Raw genomic sequence first — 25,690 nt, forward strand, 5'->3', positions numbered from 1 at the left:
TTCTGTTTTGCAGAATTTTACTTCAGTATCAAAAGAGACAAAGTTTTTTATTCCTGTGCTAGAACCTCTGAATAATTATATCTTAAGAAAGGTTGCACACAGCTATTTAAAATCAACAGAACAAAATTTTTTTTCCTGGTAAATTGTAAGCAATCTTACTCAGATTTTTTTCTGGTACTATATTTTATAATATGCTCTACAGAATTAAGTACACGGACATGTGCAACAAAAACTATTTTATTTATATATTGCATTTGAATTCATACCTTAAGGAAAAAATAAGAAATGTTTGAGATTAAATTTTAGAATTTCATGTCTAAAACATAGAAGTCAAACAGTTTAATAACAGCATGCTTTTTCAGTAACAAGACATACTAACAATTTATTCCACACAAGCTTTAGGCTTCTTCCTTTTTGCTTACAACAGCTGACATGACAATAAATGCTTCAGTTTCACTGATTATTTTTTAGACTTTGATATCTCTTCAGAATTTTTGTCATGCCCTTTAACACAAATGTGTTAAGCATCACTAATAAAGTGTGTAGATTACAATTTTCTCCAAATTAAATTTTGGAATTCAAAATAGTTAGCTCAACTTTCAGGCTACACTTACATAGCACTCCTTCCCACGTCACCTGCTCCAAACACTGCAAGGACCACAAAACTATTGACAAGAATTACTATCTGTAGTACCTGAAGTGATGATAAGCAATGACAGGCAGCTGTTCTGCCATCCTCAGTTAACAGGTTAAATTATTAAGCGCTGTTGTAGTTGCACAGTTCTTAAATTTGAGGAGGGAGGGTGTGTCTCAATAGATAGAGCAATGCAAGTTTGCTGTAAATTAAAGCTTGCACTGGATGGAGGATTTAGTGACAGTAATCAAACTATACCATAATTTACAAAGTGGTTGCAGTAACTGAACCTTCTACTTATGAAACATGGGCTAAACAGACAGATGCCAAAGACCATTATACTATTTCAAAGACACAATTATTAACCTTCAATGAACTGCACCTTCACTAACAGTAGAATATATCTGCACTCTGCTACTGTAAATCTCTTTGCTTTGCTTGCTGAGTCCTCCTAATTTCATGTCTCCACCAGCAAAAAAAAAGAAAGTTCTTCATCCTTCTTTTACTATCAAGAAAATCTCATTTTGACTTCTCTAACTTAACTAATAATGAAGATTACAGTTTCTTTCCTCACCTTTTAAAACCCATACAAAACCTAATATCCAGGTTAAGCTATAACATAAAAGTATCTGTGCCTGTTGCCAGTATACATGGGGATATTAGAAACGGAAATGGTTTATCAGCTGTGATGTTTTGCATTAACTGCTCTAACTGCTACACCGTTGATCAATGAAATCAAACCGTAAACCTATACACCTGTTCTCCCTTTGCTAGGGGAAAAAGCTTATCATACCACAGGAATCTGAATGAAAGCCACCCCTCCAAAGTTGCCCATCTCTACCCCACCCCCAGGAAAAAAAAAAACCAACCAAAAAAACCCAAACATCCAAAAACCAAAAAAAAAAAAAAAAAAAACAAAACACCAAAACCAAAAAAGAACACACACACATACACGAAAAAAAACCCAACTGAGAACACAAACACCCACAAAACCACCACTGAGTGTCTGCTGATATGGAGTTACCCAGCACCCCCTGAATTCTGAACCCACTGCTTCAAACACTCCTTCACTGACATCAGTACAGATGGGCTTGAGTATTTTATCTGCTTGGTATCTGTGAAAAGTATAAGCAAGCTTTTGTAACAGTCAGCAATTTCATGGTGAATTTGCTGTTTAGAGAAAGTGGTCATGCTTGAATAATAATAATTAAAAAAAAAACAGGGAAGGAAAAAAAAGAGAGAAATAAAATAGTCCAACTCCTCCAACACTGAAGAAAGCTCTTTCAGTCTCTCCTGAGGATCAGCCATCAGTTCCCTAGTTCTCACTGCAATTTCTCATTCTCCTTAGTAGAAGACATGCTCCCAGCACCTTGTTGCAAATATTTTGCTTGCCACAGTGCATTTTCTGGGTATTTCTCTTCCCCAGAGTGGATTCAGTAGTTCCTCAAGCAGGGGAAACCATCCTCCTCTTCTCTTACAATGCACTCCAACCAGTCTTTGTAAAAGGCGCCTAAGAGCCAAAACCAAGAATGAAGCAGAACAGTTCCTGTCGACCACAACAGCAGGATGTGAGATGATAAGGTAGATTTTAAGTACTGTATTACTTGTGAGCAAACAACATGACCTGTGGTCTCTACAGAGAGCCAGCTGTGTACTGAAAAGCTAAGATGAGAATTGACTTAAGTGACACTTACTATGATGCATTATGTGTGAAACACCACGAAGCCAAGAAAACTATGTTGAATGAACTGGTACTACTGAAGTGCCAGGCTGTTCCTGTCAGAAAGGGAGTCTGGAAGTAAAACTCATTATCCCAGGAAGTGTTTCAAATATTAACAGTCTTTTAAGACCTTCATGCTTTACCAGTTCTGAAAAGAGGGGAATATAAGACAGTATATCTGAGAAGCTAAAGCCTATAAAAACAACTAGTAGGGAACCACCATGACAGATATCACAGTTCACCAGCTTCAGATTCCAGATTAAACTACTGCCGTATAATTATAGGTGATAAAGGCACAAGTCACTAAAAAATAATTTTGTTGCTAGGACTATGTTTTATTTCACTGTTTTGTTGACCATTCTGATTTTGAAATGAATCCAGTATTAAGTTTTGCTCAGATACAGCTTTTCTTATATTCTTTAAGCTTGATCTTAGCCAAATCTACAGAAACAGGACAAACCTCACTAGTTTTTTCTGCCATCAGATATAGCAAAATCCAGGTAAAGCAGACACCTTTAATGAACCTACATCCCAAGCAATAATCACAAAAGGGATGCTCTCCAGGCTGCGGATTATGGAGCTGCAATGCCCTGCACAGGTACAGTGCTACCTGGTGCCAAATTTTACAGCAGCATTTCCTGGAGCAGTCACAGCTAGCACACTTCATTGCAAGAAGCTGGTACAGACACACACCTTCAGGCAAACATGAACTGTCAAAGCACGTAAGATTTTGTTCCCGACCTATTGTCCTTGCATAATGCTAGGTCCACCTACACTGATAAAAACCAGATACCACAACCTAGATGAGAAGATGTTAATTAACAAGGGTGAGGTGCCTGTTCAAATGGGTAGAAGCCTGTGTTCACATTCCTTACTGCTGCAACTCAACTCTTGCTGAAGTCTGAGTTAGTATCTGCAGTGTATTGTAAGCATGTCCTTGTAATGGAATTCATTGCTGCTCTACGGATCAAGTGGTAGATTCTTTTAGCAAAAAAAGCTCCTGCAAAAAGTTGAGGACGTGAGTATTTGAGTTATTGGCCCAAACTTAACTTGCAAAAATATCTAGCTATTCTCTGTGAAGCAAATACACATTGAGAAAACACCCTTTTTTAAAAGAGTAATTTCATTTTTTTTTCTCACTGCATGTAATTTAGACACCTCTGTAAAATGCTCACTTGATTTATGAAAACTGATACAAATCTACTACTGAAAAGCAAAGAATATAAATTCAGCAGATATATTTTTCCTCTTCCATCTCCTATTCTTTCCAATGAGACTGGAGAGAAAACTTCAGTCAACCAAAAGCTTCCCGCTTAAGATTTTTGGAATGCTGAGATAAATATACCCAAGATTCAATTCAGGTAAATTCCTCATGAATTTGAGAGTTTAACAAATATGTTTTCCCCTAAGTTTTTTTTTTTCTTTTAGCATCTTTTGAAACTACTGTAAGACCAGTTGTTGCACAGCATATCAGAAGTTTTATACGGGTTAAATCACCATCCTGTGTCAGACAGGAGTGAAATAGCAGATGTCTGGAAGGCGGAAGTGTAATAATGCAGAAAGCATATGGAGTCAGGTGCCCAGAAAACTCTCCTAGCCTCTAAATATATGCAGCTTGGGAACTTCATGAACCAATGCAGAAAGTTCTCCAGTCAGAACAGGGAGAGTGAACTCCAACGTAAGAACTTGGGTGTCGACTTGTAATGTATCCAGCTACTTTTAATGAAATTAAAGGAGCTTGTCTTACAAGATTCCCTCTTCAGACTGCAAGGGAATGGCTTTTGTACCCCATTCTGAAGAAAATGCTAATTCCTTATGTGAAGGAAGCCTGCATGATGTACAAGACTGAAGAACTAGTGGCTAAAGCATCCCTCCTGTTTTACATGAAACTGTATGCATCACTGGTTGAGTGACACAGACAATTTGCTTTTTAGCTGAAGTTAGAGTAACTAAAGTGCTTAAGTTCAAGAATGCAAATGTGTCTCAAATTTGGAAAAGCAAAAGCAAACAGAAGGGCTTTGCTTTTGTATATATACTAGTCTATAGACCAATTGTTTCCTAGCTTCCAGATTTCACTGGATTTTAACAAATCAAGAAAGTTATTTTATATTATACTTGACAAAAAGTGCTCACGTAACATACTAAATGGAGCAAATGCCCCATTTTATGTCAGGAATCTAACTTAGATCTCATGCAACAAATCATACCTTTTCCAAACAGTTAGCAAAACCCCATACACAAAACACCAGTAGTAGAGTCTTTCCAGTCATGTCACCAACTGTGATTTGAATGAATCTAAGATTATAATAAACTATTATTTGCTTTGGCAGCATTTTGCAGTCTAGCATGATATGCAAACAAACACAGAGGTAGATCTGGACTAAATGTCTCTTCACTGTCAACAGTTTCTTACATTTAACAAACTCCAAGGGAAATGAAAATCTCATTTTGTTGAAATTTTTAAAAAATGCTGCAATCTTAAATGCTCACAGATTAGAAGTGTATCAAACATGCAGCCAATTGTATTCATAGTACATTATAGGTACCTACCATTTGTAAATATACTTGTTTAAAACGTAAGAAAACTAGACATTTAGATAAACTCTCTAGTTGCTAGAATCCTCCATTTTTTACTGGTAAGAGATTAGAGTTCTTGAAGAAAACAGATCAATTTGCTAAAGTTATGCTAACCTAATGTTAGCAACTAGCATAAGGTCTCAAGATCTGCAAGAAGGTCTCAAATATTTGACCATTACCAAGCAATTGCTTTCAAGGCCAGTTTAAGCTTTCATAGAATATCCTGCCAGATACTAAAGCTCACAAACAAGAAACGTGAAAACAGTACAAAAATCCCCTAAGGAAAACATTTCAAAGGAAATGCAAGGCAAGACTGTTTATCAACTGAAAAGCAAAAGACACATTTTCAGAATAGTGTCCTAACAACAAGAAAACTTTGCAGAATGGGATCTTGCTCAAACTGAGTGAAGCAAGAACCTCCATTCACCACAAAAGTATATGCTGATCAAGGATTAAAATATTACTTTTGCTAAAGGTATCAAGGATTTAAATACTACTTTTGCTAAAGGTATCTTTTTAGACATTACCAATAATTTCTATGAAGCATGGGCAAGATGTCAATTTCATCTAAAATAATTCCACATTTTAAAATTGTGATGGTAAGCAGTTATAGCTTATACTGTGTTAGTATCCTAAAATTCTCGATACGGAAGTGCTCCACTACCAAAAATTACTTCTACCAAAAAATTAATTGTGAAGAACTTACAAAGTGTACTTTTGATATAGTCAGAGTTGAGTTAACACAGATAAAGGCAATGTATCAAGATCTATGAAGATTCAAGTTCTCCCACAAAGCAGGTACAAGAACTAAATATATAATTTGCCCCGCAACAGGATGCTTCAGTCTTCACCCAGATGGGCTACCTGCTCTGATATGAGCAACCTGGTCTAGTGGAAGGTGCCCCTGCCCATGCCAAGCAGGTTGGAACTAGATGGTCCCTTCCAACCCAAACCATTCTATGATTCTGTGAAGACTTGTCTCAAATACAAAGCCATATAGGTAATGACTGTTCTGCCAAATTAGCCTCTGAGCAACCAACTCCCAAAGCTATGGAAAACGACGTAATGGTTACTGTTTGTGTGTTAGGATGCCTCAATTATTCCATTTCTATTTAACAACAGGGGACAGTAAGATTAAAAGAGAGATTACAAGGAACAGAACACAGGTAAGAGTAAAGGCAGTTAGTTGTGGAGTTGGTTTTGGGTGGAGTTTTCTGGGCTTGTTTGCTTTCTTTAAAGCCCTGAATCTCTGATATCCAACATGTTGCAGAATTTGTTCCAGAGGAAGACTGGTGTTGCTTCACAAACACAAGCAGGAGGCTTTCGTATTAAATAACCAAATGAGTATTACACTGAGTCCAAGCAATACCCCGGAGCAGTGATATGGGAAAACTTGTCTCAGTTCCACCCCATTCCCAGAGGCTTAATGTATACAGAAAACATTTGGAATCTCTTCAAGTGAGCTTAAGATTTGCATATCCTAAAATATGGCATACATTTCCTTTGATAAATGTAAGATTACCTGGACTGCCTTCAAAGTGATATAATATGGTGGTGTTTATTTTACATTAAAACAGCATTAAAAACCCCCAACTTTTAAAAAACAGAAGTTTAAGGCTGTTGTAATCTCATCTCCTGGTAGAACACAGGAAGTGTGTCTACAGGACGTATCTATCAACTTAATACCGATTTTGATTTTCTGAGACTCCTAAATAAAATAACTTTTAATAAATATTATTCCTGCTCAAGTTGGCATGTTTTTGAAACATCTGATTAAACCCACACACTCTCAGCAGACCAAAAATGTCACAAGAATAATGGTTAGCTTACAGCTGAAATTAAATATTGCAACTTTCTTTAGCCTGGGAATGACACATGTTGATAGCTCAGCATAAAATGGACTTTGAACAAGTTTGCTCTACTAAATGTTACATGCCACCTATTAACAAAACACCATTTAGGTGTAATACTTATTCAGAAAATAAATATGCATGTTATTCCTTTCCTAAAATCCATAATTAACAAAGAAAGAAAAGCCAGAATTTGAATGCGAAAACCCTGTCTACTTTAAAAGGCAAAAGCACCAAAAGCTTAAATCTGCATTATTTGACTTCTGAAGTGCCTAGCACCTGCAACTTGTTCCCACCATAAGGTTGAGTTACTCAGCATTTCTCAGAGATGGTTCACTTCTATTTAAATGCCTAAGTGCAGATTTTAAACTGAACTTTGAGGCTTCCCATTGAAACATTTACTAAAGCTGTTTTTGACATCTTACTGAAGTTTTAATAAATCAGAAGACTGTTTCTGCCTGAGATTGACCTAAACTACAACAGATAAATGATCATATACTGTTAGAAAAAAACCCACTACCCTAGAACACATAATGAACCAAGACCTAACACAGAGATTCGCTATTTTAACTGACAGAAAGCAATACTTTAAGAACAACTTAAAGTACTTATGATACTGTCAAGGATCTATTTTTAGGAAGAATAAAGGGCAAAAAAAGCACCACCTTTGGAAATCCACAAAGCAAAGAAACACATGTAGCTTTTTTCAAATAAGAATGCTACTATAGATGACCTTTAAAAACAAGGTATTTCAAAGCACATTAACATAACAATTCATAGTAGAAAAAAAATACATTTCAAATGTCAAGTTCTGTGATTAGTATGAACTGAAAACCTTTACAATGTATAACCAAAACAACAGGTAAGTTTACAGTAACTAACAAAGATCAAATTGCTCTACAAGTTTGAGTTTGTAAAGTGCTCACCGGCACAAGTCATTAACTATAATCTAATGTTGCTATAGGAGAGATCCAGTAGAGCAGGGCTTACCACTAGGTACTTTGCTATGCAGTATAGAAGCTCAGTGTCCTCTTACCTAGGACCAGTTACTGACATTACAAAAACCACAAAACAACAAAACCACACAACACCCAAAGCTAGAGACTGTGAATTTTTCAAGTAATAAGGAAGAGGGGACAGAGTCATTTATTATATCTATTCTCAGAAGTAAAAGTTAAAAATCTGTTAAACTGAGCACAAATAAATTCTGTAAAATTAGATACTTTCATATAGCTTTGCTATTTAGTGGCATTGTTCGCTTTTTTTTATGAAGGTTATTTCTGGAAAACTACTCTGTGCAAATAATATACAGTTACAGCCTTTCAGAAACACAGAACTATACACCATGCCAATACACAGGAGCTTCCTTGCACATCTGTAGTCACCACAACATACAATGGTCTTTCCTACAGACAAGGGGTACGATATTTTTATTAATATATCGTGGGTTATCTATAAATAAAGCAGCCTGTCATCCAGCAGCAGTGCTGGCTGAGAACGAGGGAAGCAATACTGTGCTGTGGCACACCTGGGCTGTTTTCTTTCTTCCACTTGAACCGTCAAAATGTCTGACATGTCCTCACTGCAGTTTACATTGTGTCAAAGTATCAATCATGCATAGAGGTGACATCCATGTACATCAACTCCGGAACTGATTTTGACTGTTAACAAGAATGATTGCAGCTACCTGTACACAGTAACCAGTTACTGGTAAGAAAAGTTAAGGCTGAAATAGTTCTCAGAGGAACTGATTACAAATAGGTACATTGTTAGACTTCTTTGTCCTCCCTCCCTTTTATCTTTTAGAGAAGTCACAGATAAGTTTGCTGTAAACCATTACATTCAGCCACCGAGAATCAAAACAGCAGCCAGGTGCAAGGTGGAGCACAGAGCTAGGTTCCTGGAGACTGTTCTGCTTGGAATTGTGTTTTCACAACCCTATGTTACTGTTCTAATAACTGCAGACCCACCAACAAAGTGTTTCTGCCATCAAAGCAACAGTAAGCCAGACATGCTAAAGAGGATGCTCTCTGACATGGGTTATGTACAAGCAGAAAGGTAATCTCACCTCAGCACACTAAGTTCTAGACTTAAAACTGTTTCCACTCTGCAGAGCAGCTGTACAAGCACCTAAAAAGTAAGCACAAGTACCTACACTACCAAAGTCATGGCAGCTGACAGGTTGCTCAATGGTATTTAAGACCAAGTACACCAGCTCTCTGGAACAAGTAGGTCAACTACACTTACAGACAACTGACCAATGCAATTTATGTACACAACCTTCTTCATCAGTTTTAAATGCTCTTGAGGTTTTTTTATTTGTCTAAGTAAACAGATCGAAAGACTTTTCAACTTACTGTTCATGGAAATCGAGCATTGGTGGCTCAAACCGGAGAGGTCGGCAATTTCCCCGATACAGGGATACACTGGAAGAAAAAAATTAAAATGCTGTAAAACATACTGTTAAATGATACATTTTTACTCCCTTCTCATCTCAAATTGCCCTTTCTTAGCAAAACGTTCATTAACACTAATAACAGAGCAACTAATTCAAAGGAAGCAACAGCCTGACAAACCTGTCCAGTCAGAATACTGTAATTTCACCAGCCACTTACGTGATCATGTGGTATCTCTAAGAAGGAGTACATATCTTGGAAATGGACATAACTGAAGTGTTAGTTTTCCTCTATATAGTGATGGCTAAGTAAAACAGTAAGCTAAATAGGTTTGTATCATCTTTCATAGCAATATCCAAACATCTTCCTCAATGTATAACAGTAATTTATATACACACCACGCGTTTCTCTAGCTACATCTACACTAGTAAATAAACAATCTTGGATCCACTTCATGGTACTGAGGCCACATGGGAAAAAACAGCCCATGTCCATATTGTCAAAAACTTGTAATTTCCAGAAGACAAAGACTGCTTTAGAAACATTGCTTTGCTCTTCCTATACTTACCTCCCACTTGGAACTCTGCAGGAGACTAAAACTTAAATTCTGCTCAAAAAATCCAGCAGTGAAGACAAAGTATCTGGAAACATCCTCTACTACTGCTTATTTCACCAGTACAGTTCTACAGAACACAATCAATAACCCACAAAAGTTACAGGAAAAAATACAAAGCCGTTTCATTGACTGAAACATTTTCTTGTTCAGAATTATATGATTGTGACCACACTTAAGTATCTCTGTAACTCAGTAACACGTTGGGGGGGGGTGGGGGGTGGGGGGTGTCAGTAATAATTGTATTAATACAATAAAACATAAACCGGATACAATAACATAAAAGAAATAAACAGGAAAGGCTAAAGAATGGCTCAAGAGCAGCGGTTCCTGAATGGCTCAAGACCAATAGCTTTCTTTTTTCTTCAAATGTTTTTGTTACCAATATTAAAATAGCACTCTTGGTTTAGATTCTTGTTTTCTAACTTTGTATCAATCCCAGATGCCCAAAGACAGAGCTGCAGCCATATGTCCTGGGCAAGCAAAGCTGCTCCACAAACACAAGCCAGGCCAGCAGAACCACCCAGTTCTGCCTCAGCACAGGGAGAAGCCAGGAGCTGGAAGATGCCCTCAGACAGGCACACGTGGCTTGCCTTACAAAAGCAGAGGCCTTAAACTTCATCAATCTAATTCCATCTAGCATACTTCCAGGAAAACTAATTATTGATCAAATTCAGATGTCTTTCCATACTCCAGAACCACTTCAACAAGGAAGATACTTACAGGTGTAAAAATTCAAGAACTGGGTACAAAATCTTAACTGTATTCTCCAATAGCACAGATCTGGGCAACAACAACAGTTTAAGAAATCAACAGCTTTTTTACAGTGTCTCAATGACTCACTCTAGTACTCCACAACTGAATCTTCACACTTCCAATACTATACATGTGCATAAGGGAGATCTTATTCAATGACTTTTAAAATACTTCTGTCAATTTCTTCCAATTTCAAAACTCCGAACAGTCATTCAGCACCTCTTTTTTTATTGGCAATTATTAGTAAAAGGATGTAACTTTTCCATAAAAGGAATTGATATCAGAAATATTTACAGTATTTACAAAAGCAATAATGAACATAGTTACCTCCAATGCATTGAAAATACAGTCAAGAGTAACTTGACCTAACTTGAACCACCGGGACATACACAATTCTCCACATACATGAAATGTTTTAGCAAATTTTCTCAGACTCTATCGCTATAATATCATGGACAGCCATTTAGGCAACACAGAATTTTTAGATGGCTGAACATTGGTAAAGGCAGCCACATTATAATGAATAGCAACTATTATAATAAAAGTAACAGCTGTAATAAGATTCAAATGGGAACAAACAGTATTGGAATTCCCAAACTTTGCCTGCTGGAAGGCCCAACATGAGTCGACTTGCAAGAGACTTACAAATGCTGATAATGTCTGGACTGCTGGGCACTTGCTCACTGAAGGCTGGATACACCCATGGGTAGGGCAACTTTAACAGCATAATGACATTTAAGTTAATTATCATTGAATGCCTGTAGAGCTATAGCTCCCGGTCTTCTATCAGAATTTAAACATTTTTCTTTCCCTATCTTTCCAACATTTCTAACTTTCAAAGTCAAAAACAACATAAAAAGATGCATCTGAATGAGAGAGGACTACCAACATCTTCCAACAAGCTTCAGCAGACTCAGAACCAGCCAGAAGTCACCTGAACCTATGAAGTTTCAGAAACGAGTAGTTTCTGATAATGATTTAAGATTGTCCCAACAACTTTTTCCCTTCTGCAAGAATTTGGATTTTTTAAATGAGACTTGAGAGTGAACTACACACAGCCCCTGACATGATCATTACCCTTGCCATACCATCCACTCTGTCATCCAAGCGAGAGGGCATTTACCTCAGCTATTAACTACTGTACTGATCCTATCCAGAAGCAACCTGCTACTAGATGCAATTCACTGAAATGCAACTTCACATCTTGATAAGGTTAGTCACAGATAGAGACCATAAAGATGGTCAAAGTATCAATGCCTGGGAAGATTAGGTGTGGGAAAATTGCTTGGAGGGGGGAAAGTATAGAAAATTGGGACCTAATAGAAGTTGTAGTATTATAACAACCTTTTAGGGTAAAATACAGTTGCCACTCTCAGACAGTTGGCAAGCGTGCAATCCACTCCACCATCGTTCTCTAGGCCAGCCTAGAGGAGCAGTGGAGGGTGGAGCAGAGTGGAGACGCCGCAGCCAGGCTCTGCTGTGCTCCCTGCAGGGCTGGGAACCTGATGGTACCATACAGCCGGTAAGCTGCATAGCAACTGTCAAATAGAAAATATATGAGAAGATGCCCGTTTCTGGGCCAACAACTGTAGCAAAACTATTTAACTTAGATGAACCTTGCTCATTATAATCTCGTTATAATACTAACACACACCTCCATCCCAAAGTTACCCACCTCCAAGGCACCACCACGCCTCACCGAGCACATGCTTTCTATTTCTTATCAACTATGTCTTCAAATGAAAGTGAAAGTTTACACCAATCAATAATGAAAGAATGTATGACTAGAGTCACTCAAGCTCCACCTGAGAGCAAAGAAAAGTATAAAAAATGAATGAAGGGGGAAGTTAGGGAAGACTCCATAGTAACTTCTGGGATCAGTTGACGGGCTGAACCTGCCTTCTGCCCCATAGGTACACCCTGTTGGGTAAGAACTTTGTCTTATGTGTGCTAAATAACTAACCCATGCTAGCTGTTATTAGTGATTAATGTTCTGATTGTACAGAATTTGGTTGTTTATCATTTCAAGGTTGTTTTTGCAGACAGTCCCTATCACCAGCAATCATGAATCTTAACTTGTCACGATTTTAGAATAACGACTGTTATTCTGTAAACTGTTGGTGTTAGTCCTTTGTGGGAGCTAGCAGTTGCTGGCAGCGGGTAAGTAACACATTCGAATAAAGTGGGAAGGCCCACTGAGGGGTCCCCCTGATACTGTTGGAGTGTCCCTGAGCAAGCCAGTTGAATCGCCCTCTGATCCAGAAGGGCTGTTCAGTGACGGGCCCCTGTAACGAGACACTGACAGACTGGCAGGGCACAAGAGTCTTGGCTTTCCCATGGCGCTGACAGACAGATCAAAAATCCAGGGTTGGGAAAATCTCCATCACCACCACCCCGCCTCTTTCACATGACAGTGGATGATATGGATGTCCATCTATGCCAAGACACAATTTTTTCTGGTTAAGGACATTCTGCAGCACTTCTATGATGTCTTGCTGTTTATCACAGAGTACTCAGTTTTAAATAATCCATGCACATCTCTGCATTTGGAGATGAAGAAAACACTTGTCAAATATAGTATCTAAAGTTTTCTGCAAAGTTGGCCAGTAACTGTTTCTCTGTATCCTCACTTTACCTTTCCAGCTGTTCTGGGATTTCTGGAGGAGGTTTGTGTTCTGTGGAATCTTATCTGTACTATCTTTAATTGCTATCGTGGAAAAATCAAATATAATTATTATTCTACCTGTGTTTTTCCCACATTATTTTACCGTTTGTTTCCTTTTCCATTCCACAAATTGTCAAGAAATAAAGACAAGAGCATTAAACCATCAAAAAGCAAGAGGATTTTATTAAGCAACACAAACTCTCAAAACGCCACTACTTTGTTATTTCTATTACCCCCATACAAAATGAAAGTGTCTCCAAAAATAGCTATATGAATTTTTAAAATGAAAAATAGTCAAATACTTCACACTTTTTGTGCCAGAATGTCCTTGAAAGAGCCACCTCTAAGACAGAACATCTTTGGCTATAAAAGTAAATAAACAATCATATTTCCCTGAATGCATCCACGACTTGTTAATATTTAAAAATAAGGTTGAGCTGCAAATCTAAGAAAATTTATTTACATTTTTATAGTTAAAATAATTTTAGAAATATGGGTATTAAACACAGCCTCTGTGAGAAAGTGAACTGCCACAAAACATTTGACCACTTCAGTATCTGGCTATATGTGCAGATGAATAAAACGACTTTTTCAAAAACTACACCCAGGTAGTGGTTGGCCCAGTTATGCCAACATTAATCTTGTATCAGGAAAAACACACTCACGATATCAGATGTTACACTTCAAAGCTAACACTTCCTGAGGGTTTGTCTGGGGAAAGGGTGGGGAAAAAACAGGGAGAAGCTTGAACAGATGCTCTGTAACCTGACCATGGGCAAAACCAAAACAAATTAAAAAGCTAGTTTATTTCCCTCCTTCCAAAAGCAGATCAAAGAACTGGATGAACTGTCTAGATAGGGATGAAGTATCTGCAAGCTACACCAAGAAGGAGATATTATGATCTATAATAAGGACAATGAGACATCAGTCATCTAGAGAAGTTAATTTCCGCATGTGGACCAGAAACCTTAGCAATGCCATTTAAAAAGTCACCTAGAAAAATACGTGGAAGAAAGATCCATGTAAAACCAGTAACAACAGAGAGGGAAAAATACAGACACACAGTAGATTGGGTATTCACTTTGTAATATGGGATCGAAGAGTTTGTGATGCAGTTCTTTATCACGTTGTGCCAGCACCCAAATAGGCCAGCACCCTGATGCAGAATGGACTGTTTCTCCTGGGAAACATGGAGATTTTTCAAATCTATAAACCAGCGTTTTATTAGAACACACTCTAAACCACTGAAATTTTAAACACAGAAAGCAATCTTCTTAGATGTGAAATTAAAATCAAAAATCCTGTAAGCATGTCTAATCCAGGGCTTCAGTCTCACTCTCAAGGACCAGGAAGTTCAGTTGTATCTTGGGAGACAAAAACCCTGCCCATAATCCCTAGGTCTCAATAAAGACATCTTCTTTCTGCCATTGAGACTCAATGACTTACACAAGATACTATTCCATTTAAACTATCTCCATAAAGTCTGATTCTACCCAAGACATAAAATACACTTGTCACTGATCTCAGAAGTTCAGTTGTGATTCCTACATTCATGTTTTCGTACCAGCAATGTGACTGACATGCTGTAACGCATAACTACAGCTGTTTAAGTTCCCATCCACAGCTGTGTCCCCTACCATTCTGCAATCCCCCAACAACTTGTGGAAGAATGCAACAAATACCCACAGCACAATGCTCCAGTTCACAATCCATGTACAAACCCATAATCACTGGCAGGGTAAAATAAGTCACTGGAGCACAAACTGCAGCAGCTGAGCCATGGGCACACATACTCACTTTCTCTGTCACAGGAGAGAAAATCCTTGGAAGGAAGGACAGGTAAACAACAACTGGGGTACTAGCATCTTAAACCACTCATGTTGTTTGCAAATTACAAATGACCAGATGTCCAGTTGATCTAGTATGTTAGGGAAGAACACAATGATCACTTAGCTTAAGCTACTTGGCTTACAGAAATGGAAGTTTTGGAAGTTAATATTAGTTATACTGCTCTGTAACATATTTGCTTTGATTGTGCTCTTCCAGAAGCTGTAATGATCATATAAATCTTTCAACATACAAGGGAAGTTCCATAATGAAATTTAAGAGATTCTTTTTCTGCTGTGCAAAGTCCAAGTCCACTACAGAGTAATGAGTGTAGGGCTTCAAACAAGCAGTTTAAGATAGGAAAATGGGGAAACCCCCGAGTAAACGAAATACTTAAAGTGCATCGTTTTAGTTTGATCTTTAAAAAACTATTTTTAATTTATCTTGACCAAAATGTTATGTATGAGTTGTATGACCTACAGCAAACAGGAAAATTAAATTCACGTAACTCTAAATGCATGGTAACTTTACATGTGACCTTTCATTCTCCTATCATGGTACAGTTACATTCACGGAGGCGTACATACAGTATGTGTAAGTGGTTAACAGAAACAAATAGATCTTTCAAAGTGACTACTTACAGGAGCAGTTTAGTGAAATGCATATTCTCCTTTGCCTAATCCTATGTTAACAGGCAAGTAGAAAAAAAAATAGATTAATAAAAGCACTGGGTGGAAAGTTTAATTTGAGGACTTCATAGATGAGAAATAAATAAGGAAGTCCTGAAGTGCCGAGAGAGACCTCCGTTGCTGGGGTAGGGGAAAGATGACAGATCCAGGGAAGGTACAGCACCACAAAGTTTCAAGTTTTATGCAGAATGACTAAGCTACACTTTTTCAATTAAAAAGCAAAGGAGAAGTTCATATAACGCAAGTCTGACAAAATTCACATTACCATAATACATAAATGCCTCAAGCTTCAGCTCAAAATATGAAGTAACAGCCTCATTTCAATAGATAATATTAACTGTTCTCTTCTGCATTATCAAAATAAAGATAATGTGAATTTATGTTTTAATTTCACCTGGAGTGAAAGACCTGCCACATCCTCATAAGATTCTTCAGCACTTTCATGTTCACTCTTTTCCCTCCAAAACCTTGAATTCCAAGTATACTTATAAACCTAGTACCAGGTAAGCCAAAGTCTACAGTATTTTCATACAATTTTGGAGATTGACACTGCAAGTTTTAGGTCCATACCTAACCAGATGTCAGCAGAGACTGGTGGCAAATGACACAAACAGGATCAAGGCTTTCAAGCGTCAAATGAAAAAATGTTACTTTTTTCAGAGATTTTTCAAAACTTGTTGCAAAGAGAATGCCCTTAAACCCATGCTTAAGCAACTACATACATAGTAACATAAGAACTTTTCATACACACATCTGAAATGGAAACAAGAATAGTCCTTTTACTAGATTTCCTGGGAAGGAAGTGGAAATAGCCCATGAAAAAAATCTAGCTGCGTTTACATGACAGTTTGTTGAATGCTATTGTGTAAGAAATAAGCTTCATTATTAGTGTTCAATGTACTCATTAAGTACACAGGAATATTTGAGGAGTCTCCAGAGAAAAATTACAGACCAGGGAAAAAGCAGCACCACTTCATTTCCTTCTCAGATACTATACATGCAAAGTTCTTTAATAACAGATTATGTACGGATTATGTCTGGGGGGTGGGACAGACAGGCAGGTAAGAATTTACTAAAAGGAACACTGTAAGTTTTTCTTTAAAAGGACCCCAAAGAATTTTGAAGCAGGCAAACCAACCCACTTCTTTCTCAATAAAACTTCAGCAAAATGATTCCTCTTTATTTATACAGAATTACTCTGCCATATATATTAGAAAGTGAATTAAAGAATTCTTCCATTTCTTATTCCATATTGAAGTGATTTAGCTGTCTAATATTAAAAACTGGTTTACATTTTAGTTTAAATTTCCTCTGTATAAGACAGTATTGAAAACTTACACAATTTGTATTTGATCTTATTTACACTAAAACTTTACTATTCTTATGAAAAATATCACAAATATTGCAATAGGATGGCTGTATTAAACTTTTAGAAAATCATGCTTACCTTTTCTGTTGATATGAACTGAGGCCTATAGTTGTCTCAGTCTGTAAAAGAAAAAAAAATTAAATATAAGACACTGACAGCATTATACTTCCTGTGGGAAAACAACTCCAGCAACTGTAACAAGTCAGTAAAGCAGAGCTTGAAAGACAAAAGGCAAAGCTCTGATCTGGAGCCGAAAATGCAAAATTGTTTTTTTTCCAATTACTTAAAGAAATCAAACCTCTACCAAAAGACTGTTTAGCCCCAGACAAGAACTGCAGTCAGTTCCAGTGCTAGGAACTCCTAAAACCTGCAAGACAAGCAGCAACTTAACAACTTAAAAATTGAGAGGAGGAAAAAAAAAGTCCAAGAAATTATAACATTGTAGGGAGCAAAAGCAAAACCTTGCACAAATGTAAGAAACAAATTACAAAGAAAAGCACATAAAACAAGTAACAGTCAAGCAATTACCTGACCAGTGTAATTTAACAAACTAGAAAACAAAGAACACTATAATCTCCATTTGATTAGGAAACTTCATCTCCTTCCCTGCTAATGATCTTCTAGCCTCTATTATTCGTACCTTTACTACCACTACACTGGACATTACAGTTAATTACCTGAAAACAAGGAGGTTAGGTTGTCCAGTAAAATTCAATTCCTTAACCCTTGTCTAAGAAATCCCAACTGGTTTAGAAGGCTGTGTATGGAATGTCATGATACAGCTAATGTTAAAACATACCTGACTTTGAAAACTTTGAAAAATTTCCCACAGGATCTGGGGATCAAATAGAGGATTTCAGTCCTTCTCATAAAGGCATTTCATGACCAAGACAACTATTTATCTTCTCAGAGTGAGAAGAAAGCTTACAGGTCTGATAATGTCTATGGTGCAGGTTGGCTCATCTGACACAGTTCACCTCTAGCATAAGGATGTCATTTGTTTACAAGGGGAATGCAAATTTTTTGTATCTCATTTTAGAACTACAATCAAGTCCCTTGGCTGGACACTTCACTGATTTCTATTTCAACCACAAATTACACTTTCTTTCCTCGTTTTTCCTAAGATAAAAGTATCTTTTCTTAAAATAGTTTATAACAAATTATCTGATAATTATTTTAGAGGATTTTTTATTTTGCTTTTGGAGACACTTATTTGAAATTCTCTGATTACTACTAGTAATTTTTACTACTAGTAAATCACTTAGTCCACAAACCTTAATGTTGATTTACATCAAGGATCAATTCTGGACTGTTAATCTAACTAGCATTTCAGATTTAAAGTGAAATTATTCGCTTTAATGACCCTCCAATTTGTATCAAACTAGGGAAAGCTGGAACTGTGTTATTCACCATTGTCAAACAAAGTTAAGCTGTTTGTAACTTATTTGCAATTTGTAATTTATTTGCAATTGTAAATGCCTAGACAAAGCATCCATTAGTTTTTTTGTTTTAATGCCTCTGAAATAGAGGGGCAAACTGCCTTGCTAAAGGGACACTGCAAGGGGAAGGAGTTCACATGGAATTATGCAGTACAGCATGATCAGTGCAGTTTTTCCTCACTGAACAGAATGCTAAGAGACAAGGTAGATTATAATAAAATTGGCAATATAAAACAATTTAAAAGTCAGCAAGTTTTCATCTAAACTCAGTAACCTTTCATTTAAACTTATGTATTACATTTGTACCATAATTAGGAAAACAGGGCATTTCTTATTTTTCCATTAAAATACACTGGCTTGCAAATGTTTCCACAAAGTTTTCCTAGCTAAGCTATGCTATACTCATATACTGATAAGCTTCTTAATTTCTGATGTCACCCTCTATTTTCTGTTTCCAGTAGAATATAAGTAAATGCTTAAAGCCTGTACTAGATTGTTTCAGAACAGTAAGAGAAATTCAATTAAAATGAAGAAAGAAGAAATATAAAATCAGTTTGAATTAACTGATGAATGTTTAAGATACAAAATGTTTTGTATCTAAAAATTTCTACAAAGTACTGCCTAACAAGTTAATTGATTAGCTCCAAAATCTAAAGAATTTAATCAGAAAAAACCAGTTCCCTGGCTTCCATACCTTATTTTTTTCCTCCAACTAGAAAGATGAGAGCAAACCTTCCAGTTTTAAACTGCCACCCATTAATTTCTCAACGTAAAAAATAAGAAATTGAATCAAAGTGAATCAGCTTAAAATATTTTCTCTCCATCCAAAAAAAAGTGTGTGTCAAAAGCTGGTTTAACACTTCATACAAGCATTTGTCCAAAACATTAAGCCAGTGATTTCCCCTAGTTCACAACAGCATAATTCTACAAGCGCTGCAGAAAATATGTATTGCTTGAGTATTTTTTAAATGGTTCTAATAAGCTTCAAACAGTTACTTATAGTTACTTTCGCTTATTCTTATTACCTACTTTTCTATCATAAACCTGAAAACCATGAATCACTGTCTGCCCTTAAAAAAAAAAAAAAAATTATTTTCAACTACGTAACTATTGCCTGCAGCTTGCAGACATACCTATTCTCTCTGAAAGCACATCAGACTACACCTGGCTCTGAGGGCTCTGCAAGAGATGCTGCACAACCTACTCAGTAGAAAGAGTGCTTGCTTTGTAAGGACTAAACAGCCCGAGCTGTTTGACTGCAGCTGAGAAGCACTCTGGTCTTCACCACAGCCAGCCACCATTAATCTAGGCTAACAGACAAATTGCTCAGTAAGTCTCAGCATTTACGAGCTTTCTGCACATCTCTGATGCACACAGCAAGTGGTACACTCAAAGTGCTGCTGCTGGTTACGAATTTGATGATGGTTTTTGGTTACAAAGATCTATGCAACACGATCAGTCATGCAGATGTACCCAAAAACGACCCGAATCCATTCTGAGGGTTTTCTCTACTAACTAAAACCACCTGCTATTCCTCCCTACCAAATGACTGCATATATCACTCTTTTTTACTACAGCACTGTTATTTAAAGCCATTCTTCTGATTTCACCGGTTCCATTCTTCTATGCTGTGCATTCACACCACTGACTCTCCTGCCTACTGGAGGGAGACAAAGAAAAATTGCTGAGACAGTGTTCCTGTGAAATACTGTTACACAACTGCACTGATTTGGGGTGGGACAGAGTTAATTTTCTCCATAGTAGCTAGTATGGGCCACGTTTTGGATTTGTGCTGGAAACAGTGTTGGTAACACGGGGATGTTTTAGTTACTGCTGAGCAGCACTCACACGGGGTCAGTGCCTTTTCTGCTCCTCGCCCCACCCCACCAGCGAGCAGGCTGGGGGGCACAAGAAGTCGGGGGGGGGCACAAGAAGTCGGGAGGGGACACAGCTGGGACAGCTGGCCCCAACTGACCCAAGGGGTATCCCGTACCCTATGGGGTCATGCTCAGCATGTAAAGCTGGGGGAGGGAGGAGGAAGCAGGGTACATTCAGAATGATGGTGTTTGTCTTCTCAAGTCACCATTAAGCATGACAGAGCTCTGCTTCCCTGGAGATGGCTGAACACCTGCCTGCTTATGGGAAGTGGTAAATGAATTCTTTATTTTGCTTTGTTTGTGCACACAGCTTTTGCTTTACCCATTAAACTGTTTTTATCTCAGCCCACACGTTTTCCCACTTTTACCCTTCCAAATCCCTCCCACAATCCCACTGGGGCAGAGTGAGTGAGCGGCTGCAAGGAGCTGAGCTGCTGGCTCAGGCTAAACCACGACAACCACCAAACCTTCCCTGTGAATTTAACAGATGTATAAACACCTTGTATTCCTTACCAATGTCCTTGAAAGTGCATTGTTTACTACAATTAAATACAAGCTTCCTTTCAGTGGTTGATTTTTCTTTAGAAACATAACTAAAGCACAGAATTAAACTACCAGCAGTTACCTGACAGTCAGATGATGGAGCTAACAGGTTCAGATCCTATGACAGGGCAACCAAAACAGTCATTACCAACACTGTCCTATCCTTGACAACTAGCTTTGGCTCTAACAAGAGTTCTATTACGTTGTAAATTATCCTGTAGAGAAAGTGGTTGTTACATATACTCTTAAACATCAGAACTGGCAGTCGATACTCCTAATATTGATCTTAGGCTAAAACCCCATGCAGGCCAACTTTTAGACAGAGGGCTGTGGAGAAAATACTAGTCTAATACCTGTACATAAAGTTTAAAATCAGAAATCACTTCAGTAGTACATCATATGCCTGAAATAGATTTAAGAACAAAAAATCAAATAATCACACTTCTAAGGAAAAGCCTGGGTTTTACTTTCAGACGTCTGTTAAGCAGAATGACAAATTCATTGCAGTGACACTTGTGTTTTGAGCAGGGGGTTGTTTGCTTTTGGTTTGTTTGGGTTTTTTAGTGGATATTTTGTTGTGTGGGTTTTGGTTTGGGGTTTGTTTTTTTTAAGTTTTCTGTTGTTGGTTTGGGTTTTTGGTTTGCTTTGGGGTTTTTGTTTTTTTGTTGATTTTTGTTTTTTTTTTTAAATCAGGGTCAATCAAGAGCAAAGAAATAGCATACCAACTTCAGCAGCTCATCAACCATAGCATCATGGAACTAAACCAAAAATAAATCTCATGTGGCAGTTTCTATAATTACCACTCATTTTTATTACATGTCAATCTTTAGAGTCATGCAGTAAACAAAAACATACAAATGTGTTCAGTTACATTTCTAAATACTTTTTTTGAAAAATTTGATCTTCACATAAAATTGTGGACCTACCGTGCTGCAGCCTGGCATGCTGTTTTTCCTGTGTGACTGCACAAAACTGTCAAACATAAATGCCAAGAACTAAAACCATGTATCAGATCAATCACTGTTTAAAGTGTAGGCTTTGTTGAATACTGCCAGTTCATCAGGTAAAGAGAATTAAGATTATGCTCTTCGATACAGTTTATTCTTTTCTCCTCATACATCTGTAGGCTCATACATTTGTAATGGAGCAGCATTAGCACAGTACAATTATTAGGAAAATTTTATTAAATCTTATCTGTATGGGAAAAGTATTGCAAATAAAAAAATACTACCTTGCAATGTACAGATGCCCAAGGCGGCTGCATGGGCACACTATTAACATTTCAAGAGACAATAAGCTAAGTTACAGGGAAAGAACCTTCAATTCTATTAATTTCCTGATCCAACTGACTGCCTAACAACAAAAACTAAGGTCAACATGGAAGAAACTGAAACATACAGCTGAGTGGTGAAAAAAGCAGGAGAGGGGGGAAAAAAAAATCATTCCTTTTAACAGTAATAGGGGTTTATAATCCTCCCACTTGAAAGGCTATGTTCAAGTCTTGGAGATAGATGATTTTTTTAATTTGAAGATAGCAGCGACAGCCTAAATGCACATGCTAACAGTTGCATGCCTTAATTTATCTCTTATATAACCCTGGAAGGATTAAACTATAAACCAAAAGGATTTCGGAATAAAGATCTTGAGAGAACTTGCACACAGCGAGTTAGAAAATTTGAAGTCAGTCAGCCACAGCGATTTCAAGACTTAGAACGATTTCTCTCCAGAGGCACATATCCTCAAAAAAGATTTTGCAGAGAATCTGTACCTGAAAACACACCTTACACACTCAGTGCAGTTGTGGAACAATAAACAATGATCTTGTGCACATGCAGAATCAAATACAGACCTTACAGTCTGAAGGCTGTCTCTAAAGACATACCCACGGTTCCTAACTTTAGCCAGAAAAAACCAAAAAAATCCCACCAAAAAAAAAAAAAACAAAAACAAAAAAAACCCCAAACCACCAACAGAAAAATAAAGATTAATTTTAATGCCTCACCAGTTTGTTATAATAGCTATTCTTCACTTCTTGGTAAGAGGTCATATTACCTAGTACTACATTCAGTCATCTAAACATAGGCATCTGCTGCCACTTGAGATAAATGTCCTAGGGCAACCTGCCTGGTCTCCGACGGACATCCAGAAGGGCACACAGTTTCTCCTGTGCCCTGTGCCTTATCTCCACATTCAAGTAGATGTCCGGGACAACCCAGGGCATCTCAAACAGCACTGCTTACGTACGTTTAAGTAACTGAATTAAAGCTTTGAAGCCTTAAACAAGGATGGTAGGTCGCAGGGGCAAAGCAGGGAGGCCCTCTCAATTAAGACCTAAAGTTTCTGGACACCAAATACATTTCTTTAATGTTATCAAAAGTCTCAACAACCAAAGCTTTCTGCAATTCCTACACAAGAATATCCACACTGATTTAAAAGACTCTTTCAGTACATTTTACATATTGTTATTTTATAGTAAGACTGGTTCCTTCTTGTAGAAAAGCTATGTGCTACTTACAACTAGATGTTGAGAGACAGCTACAAAACCGATACGTAGATGGCAGCCTAAATCTTCATCGCTGCATTCATGAGCTCTATGCTAGTAAGTAGGATAACTTAAAAAAAAACATAGTTAATGATTAGTATCTTGCTTAAGGTAATGAAAAAAACCTGAATGCTGTCACCTGAAAGGTAGCTGAAAGTGGACTGAACTGAGTCATTCTTGCCATGCTCTTTCATGACCCAAACTCACATACGGAACAAAAACATCAGTTGACTAGCTGATGCAACACATGTTATTGCCATTGGCTTTGCAATAGTCACTCCTGGGCATCAATTAATTATTTTTAAACTAAAGCCTTGGAATGACAGTTCTTCCTGTACAAGAAGAAGCAGCTGCTTTTTTTTTTTTTTTCCTGAGCATCAGAAGGATTTTTTTTTTTCCTGAGCATCAGAAGGACTTCAGCTGCTCACAAGCAATGGCAATGAACTGAAATGCCTTTTATTCTTTTATAGATCACATGCTTTGGAAGGAAGCTCCTGAGGCCATCTAGTCAACCCTTGCTCAGGGGAGGTCTAGTTAGTGCAGTTGGCTCACAGCTTTGGGTCATAGAGTTCTGGGTATCTCCAAAGACAGAAATTCTACAATTTCTTTGAGTAACCTGGTCCAGTGCTTCATCATCATCAAGTTTAAAAGCTTTTTTTTTTCATGGGTTTGGCTTCCATGCTGAAATTTGTGTCCAAAGCCTCTCATCCTCCCACTGTGCACAATGAAAAAAGCTGACTCTTGTTAACTCTATACTGTCCATAGCAATTAAGTTTTTCCTTTGGTCTTCTCTTCTAGAGGCTGAAGAAACACATCTAATATGAGAAGCATTCCACCCCCCTATCATTCTGGTACTCCTCTGCTGTGCTTGCTCCAGTACGTCAGTGCCTTCTTTGTACTGGGTAGCCCTGACTGGATACAGTACTCCCGCTGCAGCCCCAGAAGTACTTAAGCGGGGGAATATCACACTTATCTTCTGGCTCCATATTTGTTCATACAGTTCAGTAGGCTGGTGGCCTTCTTTGCTACAAGTACACATGGGTAACTTATATTCAACTTGTCTACCAGGACGTCCCACATCTTTTCTGCAGTGCTGCTGTCTAGCAGGTCACTGCCCAGCCTGTCCTGTTACACAGGGTTATTCTCTCCCAGGTGCAGGACTTGCATTTGCCTTAGCTGAATGTCATGAGGTTCCTGTCAGTCTGCCAAAGTCCCTCTGAATAGCAGCCTTGCCTTTCAGTGTATCAGCTACTTTGCCCAATTTGGTAGCATCCGCAGACTTACTGAGAACACTCCCTGTATCACCATCCAGACTGCTAATGAAGACATTAAGCAGTATTGTCCTCAGTATCCAGCTCTGTCATGGGTAACTGGCTGCCAGCTGAACTCTGTACTGTAGAGTACACCCATCGAGGTCAGTGGTCTAGCCACTTTATTACCCACTTGTGCAATCTGTATCTTAACAGTTTGTCTATATGGATATCAATGGAGGCCGTATCAAAACCCTTTTAAAAGTTAACACACAATACGAAAATTCGAAGTGATAGAAAAAATGCATTTAAACTTCACATTCTGAAAATGCTATTGCTGATAGACCAGAACTGAATGTTTGCCACTTCTGTTAAGATACTTCTTTACCATGCCATATGGAATGAAGTACAGATCATGCAGAAAATACTAAAATTCCTCCAGTAAGAGATCAGCATTGCCGATTCCCATGCATGTAACTCAGTCCCATAACTTCCCCACCGCAAAGCCGCTGCAAAGCCACTGCAAGTCATGTTAAGGTTCTGTCAATTTGACATTTAGAACCATTATAATTCTCATTACCAGCTGCGCTGACCAGCAGTTTACAGCAGTTTATGAACAAAACCAGCAAATATGTATTAAGTATATACAAACCGTAACATTTTTATTTCCCCCCTATTTTAGCTATTCTGCAAACCAGTATGTATCAGTACAGTAATTTCTAGTTCACCTGTAAAGAAGCATTTCATACACTTAAGACTATTGCAGCAGTAAGTGTAGTGATTCATGTAAAAGAATTTGACTGAAGAGTCTTACCATTTTCCTTTTTCATTGTTGGAAAACACTACTTGAAAACGCTACTACATAAGGAGAAGAACCTTCCAAACACACAGTCTGAAAGAAGATTGCTCATTGTGGAAAACAGTGGCCCCAAATACACTGTCC

At 37.7% G+C, this 25,690-nt stretch overlaps 1 protein-coding gene across 1 annotated transcript in view; it reads right to left on the reverse strand.

Annotated features, from left to right (window-relative positions):
• TMEM131 (transmembrane protein 131) overlaps positions 1-25,690 on the reverse strand; it is a 103,331-nt gene that overhangs the window by 52,277 nt on the left and 25,364 nt on the right. Inside the window, exons 3-4 of the mRNA XM_055701391.1 lie at positions 17,175-17,215; positions 9,139-9,207 (exon numbers count right to left, since the gene is read on the reverse strand). Of these exons, the coding sequence (XP_055557366.1) occupies positions 9,139-9,207; positions 17,175-17,215 (110 nt within the window). The remainder of the gene's footprint in view (positions 1-9,138; positions 9,208-17,174; positions 17,216-25,690) is intronic.

This window comes from Falco cherrug, chromosome 2 (genome assembly GCF_023634085.1).
Source record: "Falco cherrug isolate bFalChe1 chromosome 2, bFalChe1.pri, whole genome shotgun sequence".
Taxonomy (NCBI): Eukaryota; Metazoa; Chordata; class Aves; order Falconiformes; family Falconidae; genus Falco; species Falco cherrug.